The following is a 13,041-nucleotide window of genomic DNA, read 5'->3' as shown; positions in this document are numbered from 1 at the left end:
GTGTGAGGGCGGGTGTGTGGCTGGGTGTGGGGGAGCAGAGCCAGCACAACCTATTTGGCCAGATGGAGCCCGACAAATCTGCTGGCCGCTCGCTGCTGCACGTCCAGTGTCAAGCCCCATTGGCCGTGGCCGCGGCCGGCGCGCGTACGAGCGCGCCGCAGGGCGCATTGGCGGAGGGGCGCGTTGGGAGACGCAAGGCGCCCCCCCTCTCAGGCAGGTGAATAGCTCACAAAGGCTCGCGACGCCCGCGACTTCTCCTTCTTCTCTTCGGGCAGCTGCTGCCCAGCTGCCGCCTGGTACGCCAGGCCCTGCTGCTGGCCCCCAGCTTGCGGCAGCGGCACGCTCGTGCGCGGTGCCAGCCCTTGCTGCTGCAGGGGCGGGTGCTGCTGCCCGGCCGTTGCGACGCCGCCAACCGGCACGCTGCGGGTCGGCACCAACGCGGCTGGCGCGGCCACCACCTGCTGCTGCTGCTGCTGCTGCTGCTGCGTCGGGTTCGTCAGCTGCTGCTGCTGCACTGACGGCTGCGCCGCCGCCGTACCCGACAAGGGCCTGGCGGGGTGGGGTGCACCCCACCCAGGGAAGGGGGAGAGTTCCAACTCAGAGGAGTGCAGGATATGAGAGCATCGACAATGAAAACACGAGCGGTGGAGGTGGTATGCGTGGGCATGCACCAAACTGCAGCAACGGCCTGCCCAAGCCCGCGGTCGCACGCCCGCCGTCGCACCACCCGCCGTTGCACGCCCCGGCCAACCGTCCCCGGTGGCGCGCGCGCGCGCGCGTGCGCACCTCTGACGCTGCCGCTCCGCCGCCTCCTGCAGGGCCCGCGTCGCCGCCGCGCCCGCGCCGCCCGCGCCCGCAGCCGCGCCAGAGGGCTGCCCTGCAGCCGCGGCGGTCGCCAGGGGCCGCTCGATGCCGTTAGCCCTCTGATACTTGAGGATCGTCCTGCGACGGCGGGTTTTGAGAGAACGGGTCGTAGGCCGGTGGCGTGTGTTAGAGAGTGGCGCGATTGAGCCAGACTACCCAGCAGCAGGGGAAGCCGGGAGAGAGAATGGGGTCGAGAGGCCGAGCTCAGCGCCTCTGCGGATGGGATGTACGTACATGACATTGCGCGGCGCGTCCCCGCCGCCGCCGCCGCCGCGCGCCAGCCGCAAGCCGCCCGACCGCACCCGTGCACCACCGCCCTGAATCCTAGCCCCCAACCGATTGCATATGGCAGGCGGCCTGGCCCCTCGGCCGTCGCAAGTCTGAACGCACACTCTTCGCAGCCTCAGCCGCACGCCCCGGCCATCCCTGCCCCCATGCAGCCCAGGCCCCCCGCCGCTCCTCACCAAGCCGCTTCCCTCCACCCTTCAACCACGAGGGTCCCACTGCAGCCCCGGCCACACACATCCGCCATCAGCATGCAGCTGGCTACACCACACCGCTGCCCCCCCAACCCCCAACACCTCCCAAACTCCTCAACCCTCACCAGTCAAACACGTAGTCCCAATTCCAGCCCTCCTTGGCGAAAAGGTCCCGCAGCATGCGCCGCAGGAAGGCGTAGTCCGGCTTCTCGTCAAAACGCAGGGACCTACACGCACACGTGCGCGCGTGTATGTGTGTGTGTCAATATGTGTGTGTGTGTGTGTGTGTGTGTGTGTGCGAGCGCGCGTGTGTGTGTGCAGAGAGGGCGGGAGGGGGGATAATCGGAAGGGGTTCCGACCTTCCAAACAAACAAAGCCAGCCGCCATGTTTGGCAGGGCCAGTGAGAGGGGAGACGCAGCGGAGCCTGAACACTCGGCCCAGGGCACACAGCCGCAATTGCTGCTTCAACACCAACCCGCGCGCGAGTCCTACAAATCTAGATCAGCAAGCCGTCAAACCCTGCGGCCCAGAGGCACCGCGGCGGCCGGGCTGCCGTGCCTGTGGCGTGTGCATGGCCGACCTGACGTTTTGGAAGTAGAGCACAAACTCCTGCGGCAGCCCCTTGCACAGCGTCTCGAAGGGCGTCTTCATCTTCTTCTCGCTGATCTTCTCGTATTTTTGCTTTTTGGTGGCGGCCTATACAAGGTCGGGAGGCCGCAGGGGCAGGGGCACAGGGGAGGAAGCGAGGGGGTTGAGGCCGGAGTGGGAGGTCCTGCAGCAAGGGTGGTTGCGATGGGGGAGACGAGAACCGCGCGGTGTCCACGCTGGCTCCCCGCCTGGGCCCTTGAAGCAGTCCAGAGGGACGGCCGCCCCTCGGACCGGCGAGCCATAGAAAACTCCCCCCCAGAGGCAGCCAACGCCCCTGCCCCTGGCCACTCGACGCACACCGCCGCCCTGCCCCCTGTCCATCATCACACACAGGCACGCGCACACATCACAGCACAGACATGCACGCAACTCATCATACAAGTACACACATGGACCTACACACACATAACACACACACATAAAAACTTTCACACACGCACACGCACCTGCAGGCCCTGCCAGGGCAGGCTGCCCCTGAGGAAGTACATGAACACGTAACCCAGGCTCTCCAGGTCGTCCCGCCGCGACTGCTCAATGCCAAGGTGCGTGTTGACACTCGCATACCGCGCGGTGCCCGTCAGGTTCTGGAAATTGTGGCGACAAGGGCATGCGGCCGCGTGGTTGGGGCGGAGTTGGGGCAGGGTTGGGGCAGTCCCGCGAAAGGAGCAGCAGCTTGATCCGAGGGCGCGAGGTTGCAGCGGACAGGGGCGCGGCGGGCGGGACGCTGGGTTGCCGCGTGGACGGGCGTGCGGCCACCTTGTTTTCCACATAGGGTATGTGGACGTGGGTTTTTGGGTCGCGGTACTTCTTGGCCAGACCAAAGTCGATGATGTTCACCTGGGTTGAAGGGCAGCGCGGTGAAGAGGGTATCGGAAGGTGAGCATGTGCTGGACGCTTGGCGCGTGTGCAGGGGGGAGATGTCGTCGTCCGAAAATAGCGCCAGGGCGACCAAGCGGCGGGCGCCACGTGCAATCAGGGCAGGATGATGACCAGCTGGCCGGCCGTACAACTGCTGCCATGTTTTGAAGCCGCGCTGTGGATGCGAAAAAAAAAACAACCCAAAGCCACACGATATCCTGTGCAACAAGAAGAAGAGAGCGAGGGGCGCTCCAGCAGCGGGCCTGCGTCATGGCCGACGCCTGCCTGCCTGCCTTCCTGCCGGCCCAGCGCCTCGAGACGCACCTGGTTGGCCCTCTTTCCGAGGCCCATGAGGAAGTTGTCCGGCTTTATGTCGCGGTGTATGAAGCTGCGGGAGTGCACGTACTCCACCCGAGATATCTGGTGGAGCGAGGGGAGGGCGGACAAGTACGTATGTGTGTGTGTATGCGCGCGTGCGTGGGCGCGGATGAGTTGAGCCACCCAGGGCTGCTGGCCATCACATCCTCGCATCAGTTCATGACTGGAGCCCTGCCGCTGAGCAAAGCACGACCCGCCGCTCCCGAAACTCGTCATCACCATCCTGACTGACTGCCATGGAGCAGCCGCGGCAGCGCCATTGGCGCGGCCGGCTTGCGGCACGCCCCGCGCTGCGGACCCGACCCGCCGCCACAGTCCGACGTGCCGGCAGCACGCGCCGCGTCGCTGCACCGCCCCTGCTTCGGCTGCCGCCTCGACCGCGCACCATCTGGTCCGCCAGCATCAGCACAGTCTTCACGGTGAACTTCCTGCTGCAAAAGTTGAACAGGTCCTCCAGGCTAGGCCCCAGCAGGTCGATGACCATCACGTTGTACTCCCCTTCAATGCCATACCACCGCAGGTTGGGGATGCCGGCTGCAGGGGTGGCGGACCAGGCAGGTGAACACGCGTGTGATTTACAACTTATGCACGAGCCAACGGGTGCGCGACGGTTGGCCACCTCGTGCCACGTGCGGGCTGCGCGGTGTTAGCATGCCGCTGCCCGTGAGTGGCACGCGTGCTGGGTCAAGTCCAACCAGCCGCCCCACCTCCGCCCTGCAGGATCTTGTAGAGTTTCGATTCGTACAGCAGCTGCGGGTGCCGCGCCTTTATTGACTCCTGCGGTGCGCACGGCAAGGGCGGTGCGGGCGCCGCGCGAGCCGAGGATGGTGTCACGCTCGCACCAGTTGAAAACCGGGCCGCCGCCCGGCCTGGTGACGCGCAGTGCGGCGCGGCGCAGAGCCTGCCCTCGGCTCGTCACCAGTGTCGTGCATGCACTCAAGACTAGACGTGCCGCGCCACTCAAGGGCGCATGTGCGATATCGCGCATGCGCGCGCGCGTGTGCGCGCTCGCCCGCCCTGGACCCGCGCACAACTGCCCCGTGCGCGTATTGCGCACGCACCAGCTTAATCCCGACCTCCTCGCCGGTCTGCAAGTTGGTGCCCAGGAAGATTTCCCCGAAAGAGCCTCCTCCTAGCTTCCGCCCCAGCCGGTACTTGCCCGCTATCAGGATGTCGAGCGACATCGCCGCGCGCTCCGCGCCAGCGGGCTGCGCCGGACCCGGCGCCCCACTGCGTCCGCCGCTGCGCGACTCGTCCGGCTCACGCCCGTGAGCAGGCGCCTTGTGCAGCGATCCCAAAAGCAGCAGCCAACGACGCGCTCAGCGTTGAGGCCTGCTCGCCTGCACAGTGTGGCGCAGGATGATTTTTGGCTCGGTCTACGGCTGTTGAGGTTTGTGAAGCGTAACTATCGAGCCGAATTCATATGATTGACACTCTCAGTCACACTGCTGAGCTTGATTGCAGGCCACCCTTCTGACGATTGATCGCTGCTGCGCAATGCTCCGGATTATCAGCGCCCACCGGCGTCATATAAAGGACTCCTGTAATCCTGTTGGCCAATGCACGTCTGCACAAGCCACCCCGATCGCTGCCAGCCGGGTGACAGCTGCACGGGGCGCCAGTACAGAGGCGAGCCCGCCAGCCCATGGCGCCCGGGGCCTACCCCCCGGCAAGCCGCCGACGCCCGGCTGTCTGGCCCGGGCAGGTTGAGAGTATTGCGGCTCCACATCTCCTGGGACCAGCTGTGCATGCAATGGAGTTATCGCAATGCGGCGGCGCAGAGGGTCCGAGTCATGTTTCAAAATCAGGGTTGCTGTTTCATGCTGCTCAGCAACATCGGAGCGAGCCTCATGTGCCCGACTTTTGCGCAGCCTCACTTAAACGCCAGTGCTTAGGCCAGATCGGAATGCTTGTGTGTCACCCCATTCTTTGCTGGTGTGGGTGCAGAAATCCGGCCTCCGGTCCGCAAAGTTGACCCACTCGCAACCGTCCACTTGCACCCGCACAACCATCCCGCACGGCCACGCCTTGAGCTGCAAACAATTACTCCACGTTCAGCTAGTCGGCCGCCTTCCACAGCAGCTGCATGCGCTGTATCTTGCCGCCCTTGACCGTGTACACCGCCATGCAGTCCGCGGCCGCACCGCCGGGCAGGCCAGTTATGCGTTCGCGGTCCACCACCGTGTCGCCGCACGCGAGGCGCCCGATGAGCTCGCAGTGCACGGGCGTCTCGAAGCGCTTGGCGTACCGCGGCCGCAGCTCGGCGGATGACGAGGCGATGACGGCGCCCGTCTCGGTGTCCAGGGCCTGGGGGATGGTGTTTACATGCGGGTGTGTGGTCGCTCCACCATGGTGTGCGGTTGGTGGAGTTGGCCGGCGAGCAGCAAAGTGGCCGGAAGAGTGCGGCTGGCAGTCTGCACTTGAGGCAATGCAGAGTGGGCCCAGTCGCGCTGGTGTTGTGGCGGCAGGCAGTCTGTGAGGCCAGCATGTCGAAAGCGACGCGTTTGTTGCCGCAGGGGACGACTGGTTGCAGCGAGTGGGGTGCAGTGCAAGGACGCAATGCTCCCCTCCTCCATAGGGGTGATAAATCGGCGGTACACGTATCCAGTGTGTCACCCTTGAACCGAGTGTGCAACCCTGCAACCCACCACCACGTCGTCGGCCATCACGGCCATGAACGCCTCCAAGTCACGCGCGTTGTACGCCTCGAGCTGCCGCCATTGCGCGGCGCGCGCACGCACGCACGAGTGGCCGGCCGGGGGAAAGCGGGGACCAGCACGGCAGGTGTGAGGCTAGGTGCGGCGTGCCAGGGCCCGGTGATTGCAGGTTCAGAGTGTTTCGCGCGTGTGCCTGTTAAACAATACAACAGGTAGCACCTCGCGCGGGGCGACCTCCATGCCGGCGCAGCTTCAAACGCGCACCCGCAGGAGCCCGGCCCTGCCCAACCGGCCCCAGCCCCCTGCCCACCTGTCGCTGCACGACGTTCACGGCCTCGTCCGACATGCCGGCAGATGTCACAATACGCCTCCGATAGTGCGCCGCGGAGGGCAATGGGTGTCGTGGCTGCACACTAACGGAGGTGGCGGTGCAAGGAGCAGCAGGCAGCACGCGCGTGTGGCACGAGAGTCGGAGCATACTCAACGGCCGCAGGAGGTGCCTGGTGTATCCTTCCGTGCGTTTCAATTGATCAAATTAAATGTTTGTGAGTGCCAGTGATTGCTCCAAATCCGCGGATCAAAACATCAACTCCAGTCTCCCACACGATTGGCGATCAGCCCGAGCTGCAGACCATTGAGAGCATGGAACACTCTTAAAGTTAACCGTACCAGATAGGCCAGCCTAGCTACAGCCTTCCCACTCCTGCAGCATTGCTGAAGGCGGCGGCGCTGGCCAGCCTGCACTTGCAGCACCGCACCGGTCGCCTGGATGCAATTTGCCGGCAAGAGACACTGGAGCCTGCCAGGCACGGTCATCTGCCCACCGAGGCGGTCTCTTCGGCCAAGCAATTGGGCTTATGGCAGAGCGCGCAGGCGGTCTCAGGGCAGCAGCGCAGCAGTGCTTGCTCAGGCTGTGCGCGACGATACACCACTTGCGGCGGCGCAGGAGCCGCCGGCGCCTGCGCCGCAGCCTTATGAGCATGTAGCCGCCTCTGACGCTGCCGACGGTGCCGCCCATGGAAGCGGGGCGGCAGTCGCGGGGCCTGCCACTACGGCGTTGCAGCCTCAACCAGGCGGCAGCAGCGGTCAAATCGGCGGATTGGCGACCGGACAGCCGGCCCCAGACGGGGCGGACGCTTTCCCTGCACCAGCCGCCATCCCTTCCATAGCACATTCGGCCCCGGATCAAGCCGACGGCAGCGCCCCCGCCGCCGCCCACGGCGCCACCGCGCCGCCGGCGCCGGAGGCGCAGCCCGATGCCAGCGACGAGCGCGTGCAGCTGCCGCCGCCGCTGGAGCGCCAGGAGGAGCTCGCTGCCGCGCGCGTGGCGGGCCTGGCGTCCCTGAGGGCCCAGAACCCGCGCATGGGCGAGGCGGCCCTGCTGTCATACTGGCGCGAGGGCGAGCGCCGCGCGGGGCGCCTGCCGCACGACGGGGTGCGGGCGGGCAGCTACGCGCCCCCCGACTTCCTGTCCGGCTACCCGGTCCCCAACGGTTTCTCCTTCAATTACAACAGCTTCATGGGGCAGATGGATCCGCTGGACGGCAAGTACTACGTGGCGCCGCAGCTGCTCAGCAGCTTCCTGCGGGAGGTGCACGGAGCGATGGGGCGGCGGTGGGCCAAGCTCTGCCTGTCGGAGAATTACAACAAGCGGGCGTACAGGTGCGCCAACCCTTGGCGCCGCCCAAGCCGGGGCCGAGCGAGGGGGCCGAAGGGCGCTGCGCGTGGGTGCTAGCCGCCGTGCGCGTGCGGGGTGTAATGCAGCCAGGCGAGGGAGCGGCACGTACGTCCTCGCCACCGTTTGGGCAGGGCGTCACAAGCGGCACGCGCCAACGCGTGTGCGCATATGTGTTTGTGTGAGTGTCGAGACTCCTTGCAAGCCAAGCTTGATCAGCGTGCCGCATGCAGGGCTCTTGTGTTTTGTGGCGCCCTCCACGCCCACCCTTCTCCTCCTCTTCACGACCCTCAGGCACTTCCAAGAGCTGGACTTTGACTGGTCAATGCCCATCGAGGCCGTGCTGGCCGCGGTGCCCCGCATCGCTGCCATCGTGGCCGAGGAGGCCGCGCGCGCGCACGGCCTGGAGGGGCCGCCGCCGGCGCCGATCGTATCCATGCGCACCCCCTACAAGGCGCGAGGCCTCCCGCATGCGCGTGCCTGAAGACAGCCCGGCAGCCTCGCGGGCGCTCCTGGCCCTACGTCGCGTCGCGCCCGTTGGCCCTGCCTGCAGCACGTTGGATTGGCTGATGGGAGCACCCGTGGTGCAGCAAGCACCTGCAGCCTGCTTGTGGATGCTTCCCGGCCCCGCGTGCGCCTGCTTCAAACCCTTGTTGCCAACCCTACACCGCACCCCCCAGGTCCACCTCAACTTCCCGGGAATTGTGACGACCGAGGGCCGCGCCCGCCGCGCCCGCAAGGCCGTCATCAACCGCTGCCGCGCTGAGCTGGCGGGCCTGCCGCCGCTGGCGCTGCTGCGGGACGAGATAGGGTCGCAGCAGGCGCTGCAGCGGGCCGAGGCGGAGCTGCGGTCGCTCAGGGCTGAGGAGGCGCGGCTCAGGGCGCTGGCAGCGGGCCTTGGCGGCGGCGGCGGCGGCAGCGGCGGCGCCGGCGACGTCGTCACGGGCGGGGACGAGGCGGCGGAGGGCAGCGACGGCGGCGGCGCGGCTGCGGGCGAGCAGGGCGGCGGGCCTGGTGGCGGCGCGGGGCTGGAGGGCGGCGGCGCCGACATCAGCAACAGCAGCAGCAGCAGCGGCAGCGGCAGCGGCAGCGAGGTCGGCGACGGCGGCGGCGGCGGCGGCGACCCCCAGGGCGGCGACCCGCTGCTGGCGTCGCTGGATTGGGAGGCTGTCGTCGACGTGCCGCACGGCAGCCTGCGCCTGCCCGGCTGCTACAAGGCGCCCTGGATGGACAAGGACCCGGACTGGGTGCTGGACAAGTGCTACAGCGTGGTGGAATGGTGGGCAGACGTTACCCAGTCCGAGGGGCAATCAGATGACTGTTTCCATCTGTTTCGCGTGCCCGTGTGTGCCTGGGCGACGCACAGCCTGCCATGCCGCCCTCGCGTGCAACGAAGGCCAGCCCGCGCCCGCGCCGCCGCTGTCCCTTGTTGTGCTAATAGAGAATGTGCCGTGCTGCAGCGGCGCCGGCACACCGGCCGGCCTGCCGAGTCCTTACTTGCCCTCGGTATCCACATTGCAGGCGGCCGGATGAGGGCGGTGACAGGGGCGGCGGCGCGTGGTACAAAGTACCGCTGACGCTGGAGCTGCTGCGCGACTGCAGCATCCACCCGCCGCCAGAGCAGGTCGCGGAATACGAGCAGTCAGCGGCTTTCATGGAGGATTCTTTCCAGGTGCGCACGTGGGTGTGGGTGAGCAGTGCGTGCTGTTGTGCGGGGGCGGGCGAGCTTTGGATGTTTCTGCACTGCTTGTGTTTATTAGTTGGCATATGAGGGAGTGCGTGCGTGCGTGCGTGTGTGTGTGTGTGTGTGTGTGTGTGTGTGTGTGTGTGTTGACCTGCGGCAAGTGTGCAAGTGTACGCGGTACGAAGGGGCCGTCCATTGAGCGCGCAAGCCTTTGATGTGGCGCCTGACAGAGGTCAAGGGGCGGTTGCCAAGGCCATCGCGCCTGGAGGTGCGCTCAACCTGCGCACGGCAACACGCCCGCGTGGCAGTGCTTGCATCTCAGCTGCCGTCTCGGCCCTGAAGTCGCGGCTGCGCCCAGGTTTGACCCTGGATTTGAGCTGTCGGCCAGCAAAAATGTGGCACCCACCGCGGCCCCCTTTGACCCTGCCCCTGGCGCAGGACATCGAGCGCAAGCGCACCACCAACGCGGTGCGCAACAGCGTCAAGCAGGCCAGGAAGGCAATCAAGGCGCTCTGCAAGGAGCTCGGGCTCGAGCCGCCCCAGCAGCACCAACCGCAGCCGCAGCAGCAACAGCAGCAGCAGGAGGGCAGCGGCGGCGCGGGAGCGCCGCAGGCGGCGCAGCAGCAGAAGGAGCGCGTGTTGACGCTCGCGGAGGCGGCGGCGGCGGCGCTGGAGGAGCAGGCGCGGCGCGCGGAGGAGCGGCGGAGGAGGGAGGCCGAGATGGCGGAGAAGAAGCGCCGCGCGGAAGAGCTGATGCGCGCGGCCAGCAGCCGCCTGGCTGGCGCAGCGCGACCCTCGCCCGCGAGCCCGGCCAAGCCGCAGCTGCGGGGGCCGCCCGCGCTGCGGCTGCCGCCTAGAGCGCAGCCGCCGCCGCCGCCGCCGCCGCCGCATCAGCAGGTGCAGCAGTAGGGGTCTTGGTTCTCAGGGGCGGCGGGCGGATGGACAACGGCATATCTACTGGCTGTCTGTGGCCCTCCTCTGGGGCTCCGGCCCAGCTCGCTGCTGGCTCGCAGGCTGGCCACCTGCTGCCCCCTCGGTGCCTCTTTTCCAAGTGCAGTCTCATCGCCGCCGCCCCTGCACCATGTATGGCATGCGGCACGCTGATGTGCATTAGTGCAAATTGACAGTTGTAACCTGGCTGTTGCGCAGTGGTGCAATCTTGGGTCCCTCTGGCACGCGTGAGTCGCCGGGTTGTGGCCAGGTCGGCGCCACCCTCATGGGTATAAAGGTAAGGCCATTGCTTGTGGGGTTGCAGGTGGCTGTACGGTAGAAACCATTGATATCATCACGTTTGCAATCCTTCCCTCAGGTTCCCGTTTAGTTTGGGTTGCACGTTTTGACCGCAAGTGTGAGTTGATCTGACGCCACAGGAGCGAGATGAACGGTGCAAAGGCCGTGGACGGTAGTCTAGCGGGGTCTCACTCGGTGGAGGACATCCTGGAGGTGCGCGAGGGGCTGACCGCGACCCCCCGAGATCGGAGCTTACGAATCGATTGCGATAGCAGCCTCGTGTGGCCAACGCGGGATACTGTCAGCACTCAAAATCCATTCAAGTCGTTGATAGCAGGCGCACGTTGCAGCCTAGCGCATGGAGCGACCCATGTGCGCCCCCAGCGCACAATGTGCTGCTTCCTAGACCGCGCACCGGGGCACGCCTTGTGGGTGGGGTTCAAAAGCCACCGCAATGATGGCATGTGTCGACTGCCACGTTGTTCTTGGTCACAAGCGCTGTGACCTGACAGCCACGGCGCCCCTACGTGTCCCGAATGCGTGTTCCCGTTGTTTGCAAAGCACATGAGCAAACTGGCCCACGCGACCCCAAGTTTTCACACCCTTTCTGCTTCCCCCTTGGCTAGCACACACGCCCACACATGCACACGCACATACACAACCTCAAATGTGTGCACGTCGATGGATTGCCCATGCAGGTGCGTGCAGACACAGTCGCACACACACACACACACACACACACACACACACACACACACACACACACGCATACACACACACACACACAAACACACAACACACAAAACACACACAACACACACACACACCAGAGCACAATCTCATAGCAACACACGCCGTCCCCCCCTCACCAGGAGCACATCACCGACCCCGCGAAGCTGCGCGAAGTCAAGCGCGTCCTCTACGGCTCCAACGAGGGCGCCCCTGTCGCGCCCCTCCAGCTGCCCCCCGAGGCCGCCGCCGCCGCCAGCGGGTCCGCGCGGCCGTTTGACCTGCAGGCTTATGCATTCAGGGCGGCCCCCGAGGAGCTGCGGCCGCCGCGGGTCGTTAGGATCGGGATCGTCCAGAACGCGGCACCGGCCCCGACGACGGCGCCGTTTGAGGAGCAGCGGCAGGTGCGAGGTGTCGGGGGCGAGGGGCGCTTGCTGGCGCATGTGTCAGGGGACGGAGGGGGCGAGTGTGAAGGGGCTGCGCCTTCACAGCTCGTGGGCTGGCCCGTTGAGGGGCCGCCATGGGGAGGGCCGGCAATGGGCCAGCTGCAGTGCCTTGACAAACAGCACAGCACAGCACAGCTGAGCGCAGCACCCGTCTGCTGGGGTCCCTTGCGTCCTCCGAGTAAAAGGCTGGGCAGCAACACGTCGGCAAGTGGATATGTGGGCACAAATGCATGCAGCTTGCGTGCACAAACCCACACACACTCTCTGTCTCTGTCACATGCACACACACCACATCTACACACACTCATGCTTGCGTGTGTGCACGCACGCTCAACCCCCCTCTCTCTCACACGCACACTCGCGTACGACGTTTGAAACGAAAACACTTGCGCAGTTATTATCGGCCTACCCCACCCCACCCCACGTCCCAGGCCCTCTGGTCGCGCGCAGAGGAGATAATCAACGCCGCCGGCGCAGCGGGGGTCAAAATCCTCTGCCTGCAGGAGGCATGGTGCGCCCGCAGTGCCGAGCTGGCGCCTACAGCGCTGTGTTGCCCACAGGCTCCCATCCGTCTACGCCAGCTGAAGATGCTGGGGTTTGCTGTTCGCCTGGCTGCACGCGTGGGCCACTTTCCCTCTCCTGTCATCACAAGCGCCCTCCAGGGGCTCCAGTCAACGCGCCTGTGACCTGGTCAACCCCTGGTCGACCCCTTTTTCCACAGGACGATGCCGTTCGCCTTCTGCACCCGGGAGAAGCACTGGTGCGCCTTTGCTGAGTCAGCGGAGCGCGGCCCCACCACGCAGCTGCTGCAGGGCCTCGCGCGCCGCTGGGGCATGGTGGTCGTCAGCCCCATCCTGGAGCGGGACGAAGAGCACGGGGACACGATATGGAACACGGCGGTGGTCATAGGCAACAACGGGAACGTCATCGGCAAGCACCGCAAGGTTTGTGTCTGGGAGGGGAGAGGGGAGCTGGGGCCTGCGCCAGCGGTTGTGCGGCGGTGGTGCTGGTGGTGCAGTGATTGTAGTTGTGCTGAAGTGTGTGGCGTGAGTGCGGGCACGGGCGTACGGGCGTGGGAAACGACGATCGTCAAGGTCGGGAGCAACGAAAGGTCATGGCATGTGTGTGTGAGTGTGTTGGTGAACACACCAGGCTTCAACCAGGAGAAAGCAAGCAATGCAGTCGCAGGCACAGGCGGCATGACATGACCCTTGGTCTTGGGAATCCTCCCACAGCACATGGCTCCACCCCTCCCCTCCCCCCCGCAAACGCGGCCTGCTGATGCAACCCACCCCCTTGTCCTGCAAGCCCCGTCCCCACCCACCTGCTCCCTGCGCCCACGCTGCTGCCGTCGCGCCCGCCGCCCACCCGCTCCGCCCCTCGCCTGACGCC

The 13,041-nt window shown here is 66.2% G+C and overlaps 4 protein-coding genes across 4 annotated transcripts; 2 read left to right on the top strand and 2 right to left on the bottom strand.

Annotated features, from left to right (window-relative positions):
* Positions 1–209: 209 nt before the first annotated feature.
* On the bottom strand, positions 210–4,412 carry MNEG_8384 (hypothetical protein; the record flags this gene model as incomplete). The annotated part of the gene is made up of 11 exons (XM_014043146.1): positions 210–549; positions 787–942; positions 1,099–1,188; positions 1,469–1,570; positions 1,925–2,040; positions 2,439–2,576; positions 2,749–2,829; positions 3,175–3,270; positions 3,614–3,762; positions 3,936–4,005; positions 4,290–4,412. 11 exons carry the CDS (start codon positions 4,410–4,412, stop codon positions 210–212), a joined length of 1,461 nt encoding a protein of 486 aa, XP_013898600.1.
* Positions 4,413–5,286: 874 nt separating this feature from the next.
* On the bottom strand, positions 5,287–6,231 carry MNEG_8383 (hypothetical protein; the record flags this gene model as incomplete). Its single annotated transcript, XM_014043145.1, has 3 exons — positions 5,287–5,535; positions 5,877–5,939; positions 6,196–6,231. The coding sequence occupies 3 exons, from the start codon at positions 6,229–6,231 to the stop codon at positions 5,287–5,289; spliced, it is 348 nt and encodes a 115-aa protein (XP_013898599.1).
* Positions 6,232–6,424: 193 nt separating this feature from the next.
* On the top strand, positions 6,425–10,153 carry MNEG_8382 (hypothetical protein; the record flags this gene model as incomplete). Its single annotated transcript, XM_014043144.1, has 6 exons — positions 6,425–6,430; positions 7,138–7,547; positions 7,855–7,990; positions 8,241–8,839; positions 9,082–9,232; positions 9,683–10,153. The coding sequence occupies 6 exons, from the start codon at positions 6,425–6,427 to the stop codon at positions 10,151–10,153; spliced, it is 1,773 nt and encodes a 590-aa protein (XP_013898598.1).
* A 468-nt stretch (positions 10,154–10,621) lies between these two features.
* Positions 10,622–12,670, top strand: MNEG_8381 (beta-ureidopropionase; the record flags this gene model as incomplete). Its single annotated transcript, XM_014043143.1, has 5 exons — positions 10,622–10,687; positions 11,347–11,607; positions 12,081–12,160; positions 12,371–12,593; positions 12,668–12,670. 5 exons carry the CDS (start codon positions 10,622–10,624, stop codon positions 12,668–12,670), a joined length of 633 nt encoding a protein of 210 aa, XP_013898597.1.
* Between the last annotated feature and the right edge of the window lie 371 nt (positions 12,671–13,041).

The sequence above is a fragment of the Monoraphidium neglectum genome, assembly GCF_000611645.1.
Source record: "Monoraphidium neglectum strain SAG 48.87 unplaced genomic scaffold scaffold01586, whole genome shotgun sequence".
Lineage (NCBI taxonomy): Eukaryota > Viridiplantae > Chlorophyta > Chlorophyceae > Sphaeropleales > Selenastraceae > Monoraphidium > Monoraphidium neglectum.
Note: the sequence above shows the minus strand (reverse complement) of the source record. Positions and strands in the feature narration are given on the sequence as shown.